Source organism: Melanotaenia boesemani, chromosome 3, assembly GCF_017639745.1.
Source record: "Melanotaenia boesemani isolate fMelBoe1 chromosome 3, fMelBoe1.pri, whole genome shotgun sequence".
NCBI classification, from domain to species: Eukaryota; Metazoa; Chordata; class Actinopteri; order Atheriniformes; family Melanotaeniidae; genus Melanotaenia; species Melanotaenia boesemani.
The window spans coordinates 23,985,247-24,001,365 of NC_055684.1; the positions used below are offsets into that span (position 1 = coordinate 23,985,247).

Consider the following 16,119-nt stretch of genomic DNA (forward strand, 5'->3'; position numbering starts at 1 on the left):
TTGTGCTTTTTGTCCACAAAATATTACTGTGCATGTACTCTGTGTCTTGGAGGAGCAGATTTCTCATGCTGGCTCCTGTTTACGAATCTGCGTAAGGTTCATTTAGTTTTCCTCTCTGAGGACTCTGTCCAAACAAATGATGCCAACTGCTTCTCTTCACTGCAGTCAGGTTTTCCTGTGGGTTGACACTGTCAACATTGTCGCTGGCAAACTGCTCATAGGCATGTACATCCTTTGGAAGTGCTTCCTCTAAGATCATCCTAGACAGACACTCCATAGCTGCCTGTGTTCCAAGCTCACCTTTTTTCTCCTCCCATTTCTAGTTTTCTTCTTGCAAATTGAACTTCTCACCCATCATAATGCTTTTCATTCTCAGTTCAGAAACCAGAAAGAAATAAAACATGTTTTTTTGGGATTGAGATTTTTTTGTGATTGTCATTACGTTTTTCTTTTTTTTCTTTTGTTTTTCCCTTAAAAAAAAAAAGAATTACCTATAAAACTCATTTTTTCAACAGCCTGATCTCCGGAAAACATGGAGACATTTTGTCAAGGACAACATTCACAAAAATTCATCTATAAAATGGGACAAAGAAACATTACAAATGCAGCATTCTGCAATCTGTTTGTCAGGAGCAGAAAATGTCACAGGTTTTAGCAGGCTGATGGGAGCAGGACAGGCTGGGGAGGCAGAGGAAGCATATGAGGTGCCATCATGGCTGTCAAAATGATCCTTTCTCCCCCTGAGGGCTCTGTTATAAAGGAGCTGAAATTGTTATGGTAGAAAATAAAAGCAAGAGGGTGCGTGATTCTTCTAAGAGTAAACCCACATGGATAACATTTTCTGCAATGCTATCATTTTGCTGCATATCCATTCTCAATTTTATTTGGATGAAAATTTAATGTTGTGTGTGAGACTCAAGGTTCCAGTGTGTCCTGCCGCTCCTATGTTTGTAAATTAATAGATTTGCTTCTATGCCTGTCCAAGTCCATCTCCATGATTAACTTGATGTACAGTGGCTCTCTGTTCACTGTCACAAATGAGGTCTTTCGCTCTGCTCGACCTCCAATAACAGGCATGGACAAAACAGGAGTAATTACAGGAGGCACATCTTTCCTTTAATGTTGTTGTCTTTTAGCTCTATCAGTCAGCATTGCAGTTTATCCAACTGTGACGGCTGCAAATAATCTTTTTTGGTAGCACTTTACATTACAGCACAGTAATATGGTAATAGTATGGTAAGATGATAGTAATACAGAAGTAAATAATGGGTAATACGCTGTAATTACCACTGTAATAACCAGGTTATATCCTGGTAGTAACACTGGGTACATCATGGTAACAACAGACTAAAACTGAAGTTAAAGGCTCATAAGGGACCTGGAACCTCCAGCAATGAGAGTGAAACACATTTAACAATAAAGGTAAACTATTTGGTAGTAGTTTGGTAATATTGTGTAACGGTTTTCCCAGAGGACCCGATAATCGACCACAACAGGAGCAGGATAAGGCAAAAGTGATTTATTGTATAGGTGGTAGTGCAGGGAAACTGGAACAGTCTGACAGGACGAGGAGGGAGGATCCAAGAAGACTGTGGCGTTCAGGAATCTGCAAAAACTCCAAATATAAGGGCAAAAATCCAAAATCCAAACAGCGTGGTCAATATAGCAGGCAGAGGTCATACACAGAGTGGCAGGAAAGAGACTACTTATCCGGGGCAGGTCAGAATCCGTGGGTGGTCCAAAACAGGGTTCGATATCCAGGTAGACTTTGGGCAAGATAATCCGATGAGGGTCAGGCAAGAGAAATCCGTGGCGTAACAGGGTCGAAGACAGGAGATCAGGAACACGAAGCAAGGCTGGATATCAACAAGGCAAGAGCAGTTGACCATCTGGCAAGGAAGCAAAGACTGGAGAGGGTATAAGTAGAGCAGAGCACAGGTGAGACAAGGGAGCAATCAGGGAACTGCAGGTGGAGCCAATAAGCCTAATAATTGGACTGGAAGCCCAGCAGAGCAGCCACCATGACAATATTGTAGTAATTATGTGGTAACTGCCTGGAAATATCTACAAAAGGTCAATATATATTTTTAAAAAAGATGTGTTTTAGTGACTAGAAATATCATATTAACCTAATAATAATTGGACAGTTTCTATGTAGCAACCATGAATCGGGGCTGTAAAATGATCAATTACATGTTTCCATTTTATTTCACAATAATACATTAAACCAAACAGCAGCTTTAACAATAACCCAGAAACAATGGTAGTACTTTTTTTTTGTAATAACCATGAATCAGAGCTGCAAAACCATCAATTACATATGTCTGTGTTGTTTTATGATAATATTACATTAAAGCAATTATCAACATCTATAACAATAACCTGGAAACATTCTCAGTAGTTTAGCACAATGATCAATTAAATGTTTCTGTGTCATCCTATGGTAATATTACATTAACTAAACATCAAGAGGTAGAAATATTACCTGGAAACATTTGTAATAGTGTATGTCATAACCAGCCTCTTGCTTAAATGTCTACCAGGATCTCTCTATGTTCTGTGCATGTACTCCTGTAGCTGGATGAATAAGAAACTCTGGTGACTCACTTGATAATGAATATACTCATGTTATCTCAGTCTGCGGTTAAGCCTCCAATAATCACTTGTATTTAGAAACTTATATTTAGTAAGGAGAAAACCAGGAATATCAAAACACCTAAAAAAAATCCTGCCGTTAATGTAAGAAGTCTGTGAAACCAGAACCTCATTCGGCCTAAAAATATTCTGTTATTGGGTGTTTTGATGATGGTTGCAGCCATGGCAAATACTTAGTCCAAAATCTCCCACAGTAGTTGAGCTCTGAGTTCAGTCACATGAGTCGCATCATTTTCTCATTTATTCAACTAATCAGAGAGCGCAATGCAAAAAACAACTTTGATTAGTAACTCATCCCTCTACCTGAGTATCTCTACACTGTGTGTGGGGTAAAAGAAGCCAAAACATGAGTCTAACTAAATATTAATCTAAATATTTAATAAATGTACCAGTATGCCTAATAAATTCTTTGTCCCCCCGCCCCGGAAGAACGATAGTAAGACTAATTATACCTAAACATAATTAAGTTAATAGCCTATGGAGATAACCAGCATGTTTTGAGAAAATCAAGATTGATGCCTAGGGCATGAATAGGTGATGATAGCACACCCCTACGGTTTGTTTGCGTCTCTCCCTCTCTCCCTCTCTCTCTCTCTCTCTCTCTCATACACACACAAACACACATTAAGAGAAAGAGAGAGCGAGCGAGCGAGCGAGAGAGTTTGTCCCATATCTTTATCCTTTAACTGCCTGCACCAGTGACACAGTCAGCGATGGAGCCGTCTGCAGGTGACAAAACGCGAAGCGCAGCTGCTTCTCTTTACACGGCATTAAATCTACCCTGAAGAAGAAAATTGTCCAGTTTGGGCCAAAGTCAAGAAAAAACTACAAACGGAGTATAAAAACCTTTACTTCGCTATAAGGATTTAAACTTGTTAGAAAACAATTTTATAGGTAAGTTAACTTCGTAAAATTATAATCTATTTTATTTAGTTAGATTATGTAAAACCTACTTGTAGTTTTCAAAACATCTCTTAATTTTCGTGTTTTTAAGTTTTCTTACAGTTAAGTGTACAATGTAAAACTGTGAAAAAAGGTTTGCAGATTTTCTTTCCTTTTTTTTTTTCAATTATTTCAATTTTTTTATTTTTTTTATTTTAAAAGTTGATAAAATGATGGCCCTATGTGACCGGTTTTACCTAGATTAATTTAATTTAATTTCGCTTTAACGGAATTTCACTGAAAACATGACAGGTTTATCTTATAACATGCTGGGTACCAGGGATGGACTCATTTATTTAAAAAAAACCCCAAAACATTTATCTTATGCCCAGAAAAAAAAAAGAAAGAAAAAAAAAACTGAAAATGAAAATGAAAATACAAATTAAAATAACTGCTGTATTTGCTTTAGGAGTCTTGCCATATCTTTGTCTTTCTACTTTCCTCATCCCTATTCTTACTCATGCAGCAGATGATTATTTTGTTAATTAGGGATTTTGCATGCATCACCATTCAGTATGTTAATGAGAAACATAAGTGGTGCACAGATCCTCACCACAGTTTATAAGACACACAGGACCACTTGACAGGTGTCACAGAACTGTTACTCAGTCTCCTATAGGCATATCAGCTAAATCTAGGCCACACTCAAGTCTGGAGATGATGTCTTAAGTGTATTCTGTCTATCAGGAGAATGGAGACACATGACAGTTTTGATTTTGTTATGAAAGCAGAAGGTGCTTGACATTTAAGAGGGTAGTCTTCTAATCAAATTCAAGTCTCTTGTGATTTCTGTCCTGAAACAAGAGCATCAAAAGGCCATACTTGTCTCAGGAAAACAAAAATGTCCTGGAAACACCTGATTAGATTGTCTGAAGGAACTGTAATGACACCATTTACAGACCCACATGGATAAAACCTATATGCACACACACAAAAAAGACAGGAAAAGAGACAAAACTTTGTAGCTTTGAAACAGTTCAGCTCATCTTAAACATGTAACATATGCTCTAGTGGTGTTCTTACATGTAGATAGTCTAGTCACACTGCTTATTTGTTCGTGTTTGTTTTTAACTTTTGACTTCTAACTGAAGGAGTAGGGAGCAGATGGCAACACCCAGACTGCTGCTGGCTATTTTTTAAGCTATGTCTCTTATTGACACTGTGAAACTCAGGCAGGATTGATGTTCTTGTCCTTAATAGTGTAACAGGCGATGCTTGGGCTATCGATCCCTCTCCTTTCTAGCTTCCATCTCTACAATGCACAGCATCCCTACCTCAGCCTCGGAACATTATTAAAGGGCTGTGGTATCATGGGAAAATAAAAATAGAGGAGTATATGAGATGAACCTTTATTGATCAGCATCATTTGATGCCTTTCTTCTTGTCTTGAATTTGGACTGTTGGAAGGACACAACATAAGTGGGGAGGGGAGGAGTTGAGATAATCACCTCTAATGATTTATGTCCTTCAGTTGAAGAAATACAAGTAAGCTTTTCAGCCTTATTAGATCACTTAAATGATCATTACTGCTGCTTAGATTGTGATTAAATTAGGAAATTACTCCAATTAAATATGTGAGTGCCTGTTCTTAAATTCTAATTTTAACATGCAGCATCACCAAATCTGAATTAGTTGCTGTGTGCTGTGCCTGAGAAGAAGTGTTTTTCCTGCACAGGAATTGTCATCTCATCTTACATGTTTCAGAGCATGGTTGGTTGGTATATACAGTTTTTTATTCTGACCATTTTTCTTCTTTCCTTGTTTGAAACATTATTCTCCCTGTTAGTTAATTTTGATTGGATGTTTGTAGGTTTAGTGATGCAGTCATCTTTTCCAGACTGACCCCTTTTCTTTCAATCTGTCAGGTTCTTCTGGTGCAACTGTATGAGTCTAATTGGGACCTGATGTTCGTCAGGGGGCTATGGTGAGGCAATGTGCACAGGTTGGTGTCAGGAGAGATGTGCCACCATCAGTGGAGAAAAAGAAAAGGGAAGAGGTAAAGGACAGGATCTTTACTCATGGCTGTATGTGTCACTCTTGTTCTCCACTCTATGGGGTCAAGCCACTCCTCAGTGCCCAGACGGCTGCCATTGTGCCTGGGACACGGCCACTGTGCTGTGCTCAGATGCAGGGCTGCGGGAGATCCCAGAGGGGATCCCTCCAGAGACTGTTTCCCTCCACCTTGAACGCAACTACATCCGGAGCATCCCTGAGAGTACCTTCAGCCACCTGGTTCACCTCCGGGACCTGTATCTGTCCCACAACCGCATCGACTCACTTGCCACGGGGGCACTGCGGCATCTGGGACCTGAGCTGCGCCTGCTAGACCTTTCATATAACCAGCTGAGGCAGGCCAGCAGGGAGGAGTTTGGATCCACTCGTGCAAAGACTCGCCTCTATCACAATCCCTGGCACTGTGATTGCGCCCTCCAGGAGCTGATGGAGACACTGAACCTGGAGCCTGAGACGGTGAACGGGATCATCTGTGAGAGTTCTGTGCGTGGGGTGGGCGAGGGGAGCAGGTGGGAGGACCCAGGGTCACATGGTGAGCACACAGGTCAGCCACTAGTCAAACTGTTGGATTCTGGGGTAAATTTCTGCAGCTTGCAGAGAAAGACCACTGATGTAGCCATGCTAGTGACCATGTTTGTGTGGTTCTTTATGGTCATTGTCTATGTTGTGTACTATGTTAGGCAGAACCAAGCTGAGGCCCGCAGACATTTGGAGTATCTGAAGAGCTTACCAAGCCCACGCAAGACTCCCATTGAGACAGATACCCTGAGCACTGGTTTCTGAACTCAGCTCTCATTTAAATGGAATAATGAAATGCCATCCTAATGGAAAGTAACTGTGTTGTGACGAGTTACTAGAGGTGGAGGATTCAGACATGGAGGAAAATAACCCTTTACAGCTGTTTGATTACTACATTTCTTTACACTGGTTTTTCTAAAACACTTTTTTATCTAAATTTTCTCAGTTTTAATGAACAGTATAAGGTACTTGTCATACTATCTTGACTGAGAGAGAGAGAAAGAAAAAGTGTAGCATAAGTGGTGATAAAAAAAAGAACGTATGAAGAAAGACATTATTGAACTTAATAACCTTCTGTCTCCTTTTGTAATCCCTCTTTTCTTTTCCCACCATCCCTTATGCTGTGTTCTTTTATCTTTCATTAAACTCTAATTAGGAGATTTTGACCAGCTGACCCTAAATGAACACTTGAAAGGCACTAATCAGTTGGAGTGTGTTTGTCAGGTGTGCAAACTGCAATGTGTGTCCTCTTCTACTTGCTTATTTCATGTGTGTGTATGTAGGTGGGCACATGCTGTTTTTTATGTCCATTTTTACTTTAATAATGTAGATTCTTTACGGATGCTATTTAATCCTTTTCCATTACACAGACATCACTCCAGTTGTTTTGATGCCAGTAGAGAGCCAGTGATCTCATTTTAATCTCAGAAAGCCATTAGAGCCGAAGGTGAATTATTTTGTTTCCAAGCTGCAGCAATCATCTCTGAAGTATTTGGACAGTCACTTATACATAAACACTGATACATTTAATTGATTGTTACAGAGACTTTTCCTCCCAATTCAGGGTTGGCTTGTCATTTATCCCGACAAAAGCTCTCTTGACTGCTGCTTTTTTTGGTCCTGCCATTTTCCTCTTTAACTTTATCATAATTGCTTCTGTTTTTCAAGCCAGTGTGAAAATAAACAAGTCATTTCATGGAATTATGATAAATGAAACCATTTTCTGCCGTAGAACATTTAATGTCTGCAATCTTAAAATGAATGCCAGTCTCGATGTGTGTTCTGTGGGTCCTCACATATCCTCCCAGCAAAACCTGACTGGATTAATAGCTGGATTTTTGTAATCATATTTACTGTGAAGAATCCTCTGTGGGGGATATTTAAGGCATAATTGAATAAGAGGACTTGTTAGTTTTCACTTTTACATTTTAAACTGCAAAATGCCTCTTTCTATTTTTTAGGCAACACCCTTTAAACTTGTATTTAGGACAGTGGTTCCCAACAGGGTTCTGTGGAAATGAACAATAAGATAAAGCTGCAAATAGATAAAAATATGTAAATCTTTTAATATTCCCCCTCCCTTTCGTCTGTCTGTGAGTTACTGTGAGTTGTTTTGGGTTTTTCTTTTGGCTAATGAATCATACTTTAAATGCAATTTAGTAAGATGAAGACAGGACACACTTAGAGCCCATGTGGCTCAGGGTCGACAACATCTGTCTTCGGGTTTTTTGGTCACCAATGAATGATTGCCATAAAATGTAGAACAAACATCCAGATTCTCTGGATTAACGCTCGAAAATGTGGCATTCCTGTCATTTTTTTATTGTCTGATGCCATTTTCAAGTCAAAAAGAGGAATACATACAGAATTATAAAGCTGCATTCAGCATCAGTGTGTGTTTAATGTCATTAAAGTGTATAAACCCGTGTGTCTACGATATGATAAAATATCACTGTACTCCATTTTATCTGATAATTGGTTAGTGAAAAAAAGCTAAAGCAGAGCTTAGAATAGGTCAACTCTGTGTACTGTAACAAGCTAAATGTGGTGTGTTTTTTGTCGTCCTCAGAGAGAAACTGGCTGCGATCTGTGTTGTTCTCATTTTGTAAATTAGAATCAGTTGATATTGTTGCAGTCCATGTTGATGAACCAGAGGTTAAAAGAATATGAAATTGTATATTTCTGTGACTTTAAAAACAAAACAGTGTGGATAAACTGTTGGTGTAAAATTTTCTGTTTGTCCCAAATCATGCACCATGTGTGTGTATGTATGTCACAAAGTTTAGTTTCTTAAAATTGCATCTCTGTCTGTCATCTGGAGTCAAATTTGGCTTAATTATGCTGACAACATCAAACTCAAAAAGCAACTGCTGTGTTCTCTTTTCTTTGCTGTGGGATTTTAAAATGCTTTTTTTTCATTTTTATCAATGTGTTTCTGTTTACTTTCCTATTTATTAAGCAACAATGACTGAAACAAGGATCAAATCATACAGTGGAAACCAATACATATAAATTACATATAAATAATAAACAAACTATCAAAAAAACTAATAAAAAAAAGGTAGCACATATGTAAAAAATAAAAGAAACATTGCTCTAATACGTTCATAGAAATGCTTCTACGTTTTATTGCTACTGGAGGTTGAAAAAGCCAAGAAGATGAATTGAAGCAACAGAAGTACAGGAAGACATTATCAATTCATAGTAAGCTGATCACTCTACTTTACCATGCATTAACACTGGAGGAAATGATGGGAAATATATTTTACATTTGCACGTACACGACATACTTTCAACTCAGTGTGATTTACTTGTTTATTTTGTCATGGTCATCAAAGCACAATCAAGCCATCCATGTTTCCTCTGTCTAGAAATTTTGAGTTAAACATTAGGTGGAAGCAGGGCACAGAATAATGTTTAGGTGTCACTTTTTTTTCTAATAAGACAAAAAAAAAAAACGAAACAAAACAAAACAAACCACTGCCCCAGATACTTCAGCATGGAGGTGGGTGGGGGACGAAAGAGTACTTAAATAAAAAGCAACATCAGCCTTTACTTGGTTTTGGTTTTTATTTCCAATTTACATTAATTAAAACGTAACAAAAACATTTCAAGATCATAATATAATAATGTCATTATTATTAATAATAATAATATTATTAATAATATAAAATATACACAACCTCACACAAATGAACCCTCTGCGCTGACCTGTGAAGCATTAGTCAAACACACCTGAAATCATTGCTGTGTGTGTGGAGGCTGAGGCAGAGGGTGTACGCTGTGTGAGGGAGGGTTGTGTGTGTGGGGGGGGGCGTGAGGGTCACAGCAAACATGGGAGTGAGGGTGGGGGGGCAGCAGACTGGGCTTTCATGACCAAAACATACTGGTCATACCGATCTAAAATCTGGACTTTTTACACAAAGGTTCATGGAGAAATGCTTTTGTGTGATGTGTTTGTGTGTGTGTGTGTGTGTGTGTGTGTGTGCGTGAGAGGTAGCTTTGAAATACCAAAACAAATATTCAGAAAATTAATGGAAATTTCTTCTTAATTGCCTTGATTGTGAAATTTAATCAGGGCCATTTTTTTGTTAAGTGTTTGAAGCAGGAGGGGGGATATTTATCACTCTGAAATCCAAAATCCCAGGGTGCAATGCTCTTTCTAAGAAACCGTATATATATGTATACACACATATACATATATATACATATATACAAGTCACTAAATGTGAGTATCTGGTTGTTTAAAAAATACAAACTGTTTTACAACATAGCACCATTGACTTTATTATAATACACAGTAACTTTTGATACACACTGTGGTAGTAGAAATAGGAACACCTGCATTCTACAGTATGTAGCTAGATTTTTGGTTTCAAAGATATGTATTCTTTAGTGGATATGATACTGGAGCAATGGGACAATAAGGAAAGAGGAGGAAATAAAAGAGGAAAATGGTGGATGAGTTTTTTGTTTCTTTTAAATATGTGTAACTGGGTTTTTATTACTTTGCAAAACCCAGTCCTACCACACCTGGGACCCAAACCTAAACAATAAATAAATAAAACCCAAACACTGTTTTCTCTCTCTCGTTCCCTGGTATGTTCCTGTACTCTTCTCATACTTCCTCCTTTTTGTTCATAGATATGGTGTAGGTAGGGGTATTGTGTTTCACAAAGACTAAAGACGGGGATATTTAGGGAATGGAGGGTGTGCATGGTGGGAGGGAGAGCTGACTGGAGGCAATGCTGGATGAATCACAAATGACAGTTGCCAGTGCCATTCAGTGCAGATATCCTACAAAGTTCGACTCGGAAAAGCACTTTTTACTTAGAAAAAAGTCCCATTTAAAAAAAAAGTGTCTTGATTTTTCTTTTCCTCTTCTCCATCTTCTGAAGTGTGCTCCTCTTTCATTTTGTAATTTTTTCAAATGTCCACTTCTTCTCTATCTTCTTTGCAATCCCTCGTTCTTTACAAAAAGCAGACTGGCCCAACGTCAACTCCAAACTCCTGGTCTACTCCACCGATGTCCATGGGGGCAATGTCTACAAGGGGCAGACGGGAGGTCTTCTGCGACCTGTATTCGATCACTGTCTTGCCCCACTGTCCTGTGTGTCTCTGTGCCAAGGGAAATAACACAACAGCAGATAAATGACCCATGACTTCACCAAAACAGCAGAGAATGAGACTGTCTGTTGAGTATAAGCCAGAGAATAAAGAGGCAGGGTTGAACAGCTTTTTATTTTAAAGCTACATGTACAGATGAGAGTATCAGCAAGTTTTGCAGCCTTACCGTACAGCCGTCTTCCATGACGCTATAAGTGAAGCGGCTGTTACCCTCGGCTCTGATCTCCACATCATTGGAGCCCTGGAGAAGCACCGCCTTCTTCAGGTTGCCTGTTGAGGCATCCATGTAGGCCACACTGTTCTTACAGTGGTAGGTGAGGTTTTGAGAGGCCTCGGTGGACAGCAGTCTCAGGAAAGTCATTTGAATGGCAGCAGTGTTGGGTGCTAGGCTGTCATCACCATAGCTGAACTGCATCGGACAGATAAAGTGTTAGAGAAACAATAATCTTTTGAATTGGTTTTGAAAATATAACATTCACAATGTGTTGTTTAGATTAAATTTAATGCATCTTTTCTGTGCTCCAAGCAGGAGTCACAAAAGTCATATTTTCTGATTTAAAAAAAACTAATCCATCAATTTATATACATTTTTTGTTGTAAGCCACACTTGATAAGAAGAAAATTTCTCACAGAAGGTAAAACAAGCTTTAGTATTGACACATGAATGCAAATATCAAGCGCAAATCAAGATTCATGATTCTAGTGAAATCTAAAGCAGGAAGTATGACTTACGTGGAATCCTCCATTCATTGTCTCTCCGAACCAGACATGTTTGCGGTCCTTGCTCTTGCTGGACCACCAGTTCTTGCGTGGTATGCTGGTAGGTTTAGGGTACACGCAAGACTCCCCTGTCTCCATGTTGCAGAAGACCTTGATTGCATCTACAGTGCAGCCCTGATTTGGATCAATCCAGTACTCACCTATAGACAGAATTTTTTTTTTTATAAATGAGCTATTATAAAGCAGTTATAAGTTATATATCAGCATCCAGGAGGAGATCATTGGTTCACATCAAACTCTTCCTCCCTGGCAGCTCAAAAAGCAGCTAGTCTTGGAAAAGTTTTATATATTGTTTTACAGTACTGTGCCATTCTAACATCTCTTGACAAAAAGAAAAAAAACAAAACAAAACAAAAAACTTTAAATCTGCTCAAACTAAACATTTCCTCACCACACAAATTAGATTTGACTCAAATCCTTACTTTGCCAAACCTGAGCTCCCAGCCAACCCCTTATCTGCTTCATTATCTGACCCCAATTCAGCCAATTCCTCCTGGTGCCACTCACCGCTCTTCCAGTCAGGATGGCAAAGCTTTAGATCTCTGCAGGTGCGTGCAGGATTCTTCTTGGATCCCTCTGGGCTGCGGATGTTCTCAATCTGATTGTTGAGAGATTTGAGTGTGGCATCTACCTCTGCATCATGCTGACGGAGATTTCCGGCAGCCTGGTCAGCCCTCATGTACCTGAGAGGATCGGGGGATTTCTCAGTCTGACCCAGACCGGCGAAGGCAGACATGTCAATGCCTGGGCCAGGGGGACCTGGAGGACCACGGGGTCCAGGATTTCCAGGAGGACCCTGAGAGACAAAACAGAAAGATGTAAAGGTTACTTAAAAAAAATTGTAGTAATTGTTTTTTTAATTTTTTATTTTGTGCAAAGGGCTTTGGGTACCCTAGTTTTTGTATTCCTCTCTCAGACTAGACAAGCCCAACCTCATCTCAAACAACAGGTTAAAGAAATGTTCTGTAACTTGTGCTTTCCTCTCATGTTCTTGTTAAAAATTTCACTCATACTTAATGTTGTCAAAATTTCATTAAACTACTTTAAAACTCACCTTTTATTCATTCCATTTTGTTTGAGTCCATTCAAACCCAAAAGATTTTTTAATGCATTTGTTGCATGAACTGTGTGATATCTCTTTAATACCCAATTAAACACCACAGAATAAAAGCCAAAAAGATTCATAGTTAATGTGGATCTAAACACATCTAAATCTTTTGGGATGTGTTGTGGTGTGTTTATGGGAAGATGCATGCAATTTATGCAGAACAAACTGTTCAATCCTGATATTAAATCATAATGCTAATAACTAAAACTCACTCTAAGTTTTATCTTATCTAATACCATAATTATTTTTCTGCTTTTTTGTCAATTCTTCTTCATGGTGTTTATTTGCTGCCATTTGCTCTAATGATAATTGAAACTAAGAAGTTAATTCTCAGTCTAATATTGGATTTGAATGAATGAAATAATATACAGAGCTACTTCAGGGACAGAAAGGAAGACTGGACATAAAGGTGACTTAAGTCAACAGCCCATGTGATATGTAATTATTTAGTTTACCATCATCATCTAGCTGAGTAGACTTTACAATGAGTGTACAATAGTTTTTGCCATTTTGTCTCATTTATCTACCGTTGCCTTTATTTAATTTTAAATTAGTCTAGTTATGCTTAAGTACTAACCCCTAATGTCAAGTACTAACCTTTAATGTATGTATATGCTACTGGATGCTTCAATTTCCCTCGGAATCAATAAAGTATCTATCTATCTATCTATCTATCTATCTATCTATCTATCTATCTATCTATCTATCTATCTATCTATCTATCTATCTATCTATCTATCTATCTATCTATCTATCTATCTATCTATCTATCTATCTATCTATCTATCTATCTATCTATCTATCTATCTACAGCAGATCTGCTGCTGGTAAAGCTATTATAATGTATAAATCTTGCAAAGTCATGTTTTTTTACTGTTTTAAGGTTAAGCCAAATTAATCTTTTATAATTCTAGGCATTTTTTCAACACCATTGGATATAAACATGTAACATAAATCTGTGTTTTTGTTAAAATGTCTAATGAAAATAACAACCAAAAGTTATTTTAATTATATGTTAAAGAATGCATTTACAGACTAAATGTTTTTCTATCATAAAAAAGATAAACAGGCATAAAAAAAGACAAAGAGTCAAAGGTATCATAGATACTCACAGCTGGGCCAGTCTCTCCACTACGACCACGAGGTCCAGGGGGTCCAATGGGTCCTGGCAGACCATTTGCACCATCCTTTCCAGCAGGGCCAACAGGTCCAGGCGGTCCCTACAGATGAAGATATTGGATGAGATTAGATAATCTTTATTAAAATAGAAAATAGAAGTCATCAAAAGCATGTGTTGTCATTGTATATTAATTATACAATGAAATTAGTGAAGCAGCTCACAATACTTTAAAAGCAAGATATTAATTGTAAAAAACAGTAAAAAAATAATGAGTACCAAAAAGTATAAAAACACATCAAATTAATTGTTAATATTAATAAATAAATAAAAAGCATGATTTAATAAGTTTACAAGTAAATCGTTCTGATGCTGCATGTAAAAAATTAAAATCATGGGTTGCTTCAAATTACAACCTTTTTTTTTTTAAATTACAGCTGAAAATTTTGGTCATGTTTGTACTTACTCTTTGTCCAGAAGGTCCAGCAGGTCCAGTAGCACCCTGATCTCCAGCTTGACCCTATTCCGAAGGAAACACAGCAACCATCAGCCAGTTAAACACACTCCACTTAACCAGTGAAACAAAAAGGTGGATAAATTTACAGTCAGTGTTGCTGCTTACCGGCGGTCCAGGGAGACCCTGCAAACCAGTGAAACCTCTGTGTCCTTTCTGTCCCCTCTCACCAGATTCTCCTGCCTCCCCCTTGTCACCACGGGGTCCTTGGGGTCCCTGAGAACAAAATTAAAACATCTTAGAACTTCTTTGCAGACTGAAATGTTAAAATTCTAAATTCACGAATTTCACATAAATTCTTTATATATGCAGACTAGAATCATTCTGAATTGTGCATTCAATTCAGTTCAGTTAAATTCAATTCAATTCATCCAATTTATGGTACATACAGGCATTCCTCTGGCTCCAGCAGGTCCTGGAGATCCAGCAGGTCCTTGTGCACCCTGAAAGCCAAAAAAAACAAAAAAAAAACACAAATGAGGTAATAATAATAATAATAATAATAATAATAATAATAATAATAATAATAATATTAATAATAATAATAAAACATGCCTAAGAAATTAAGTTGTTTTTAACTGACAATATTTACAGTTTTTAAATATTGTCAGAAAAAAGTGTAATAAAAGGTTAGAACCTACAGAAAGCCTGTTATTAATTGTGTTGTTACATTTTTAAACACATTGTTAGATTTTACAAGACCTGCATGTATCTGGTATGTAGGTATTTAGGATTTTTTTTAAAAAAAGATGGCATCTTTGTTAAGCAAAAAGGTCAAATAAATCTTAATTTACATTTACATTTTATGGGCAACAATCCTTTTTAAGATATGCTGAATAAATATTATGATAATGAGAAGTACAATCATATTTTAATTTTTCTCTCAGACAATAGGTCAGACAGGGAGGAAACACTTGAGACATACCTGGCTGCACTTAATATTAAACAATACGAAAATGTTCAGGGGGCAAAAATATCCATCCATTCATCCATTTTCTACTGCTTATCCAGGGTCAGGTTGCGGGGGCAGCTGCCTAAGCAGGGAAGCTCAGACTTCCCTCTCCCCGGCCACAGTTGCATTCCCAGTTGTTCCCAGGCCAGCTGAGAGATGTAGTCCCTACAGCATGTTCCGGGTCTTCCCAGGGTCTCCTCCTGGTGGTACGTGCACGGAACACCTCACCAGGGAGGCGTCCAGGAGGCATCCTGACCAGATGCCCAAGCCACCTCATCTGGCTCCTCTCGATGTGGAGGACCAGCGACTCTACTCTGAGCCCCTCCTGGATCACCGAGCTTCTCACCTTATTTCGGACTCAGCTGCAAATCGCTCCAGCGGGAGCTGAAGATCACGGCCCGATGAAGCCAACAGAACCACATCATCTGCAAAAAGCAAAGGTCCAATCCTGAGGTCACCAAACCGGATTCCCTCAATGCCTCGGCTACACCTAGAAATTCTGTCCATAAAAGTTATGAACAGAATCTGTGACAAAGGGCAGCCTTGGCAGAGTCCAATCTGTACTGGAAATGATTCTGATTTGCTGCTGGCAATGCAGACCAAGCTCTGGCACCGGTCATACAGGGACCGAACAACTCATACAAGGGGGTCCGGCACTCCATACTCCCAAGGTATCCTCCACAGAAGTCCCCAAGGGACAAGGCGGAACACCTTCTCCAAGTCCACAAAGCACGTGTAGACTGGCTAAGCAAACTCACATGCCCCCTCCAAGACCCTGAAGAGGGTGTAGATGTGGTCCACTAATCCACAACCGGGACAAAAACCACACTGCTCCTTCTCAATCTGAGTTTGACTATCCAACGGACCTTCCTCTCCAGGAACCCTGAATAGAT

The 16,119-nt window shown here is 38.6% G+C and overlaps 2 protein-coding genes across 3 annotated transcripts in view; one reads left to right on the forward strand and one right to left on the reverse strand.

Moving 5' to 3' along the window:
• Nucleotides 1-3,333: 3,333 nt before the first annotated feature.
• LOC121636823 (leucine-rich repeat-containing protein 3-like) lies at nt 3,334-6,630 on the forward strand. The gene is made up of 2 exons (XM_041980644.1): nt 3,334-3,549; nt 5,463-6,630. The coding sequence occupies exon 2, from the start codon at nt 5,530-5,532 to the stop codon at nt 6,391-6,393; it is 864 nt and encodes a 287-aa protein (XP_041836578.1). The 5' UTR covers nt 3,334-3,549; nt 5,463-5,529; the 3' UTR covers nt 6,394-6,630.
• A 1,915-nt stretch (nt 6,631-8,545) lies between these two features.
• col2a1b (collagen, type II, alpha 1b) overlaps nt 8,546-16,119 on the reverse strand; it is a 50,153-nt gene continuing 42,579 nt past the window's right edge. For both annotated transcript variants that reach the window (XM_041980642.1, XM_041980643.1), the window contains 8 exons: nt 14,664-14,717; nt 14,383-14,490; nt 14,227-14,280; nt 13,756-13,863; nt 12,043-12,331; nt 11,488-11,675; nt 10,922-11,164; nt 8,546-10,746 (listed from right to left, as the gene is read on the reverse strand). In XM_041980642.1, the coding sequence (XP_041836576.1) occupies nt 10,600-10,746; nt 10,922-11,164; nt 11,488-11,675; nt 12,043-12,331; nt 13,756-13,863; nt 14,227-14,280; nt 14,383-14,490; nt 14,664-14,717 (1,191 nt within the window). In that variant the 3' untranslated portion in view covers nt 8,546-10,599. The remainder of the gene's footprint in view (nt 10,747-10,921; nt 11,165-11,487; nt 11,676-12,042; nt 12,332-13,755; nt 13,864-14,226; nt 14,281-14,382; nt 14,491-14,663; nt 14,718-16,119) is intronic.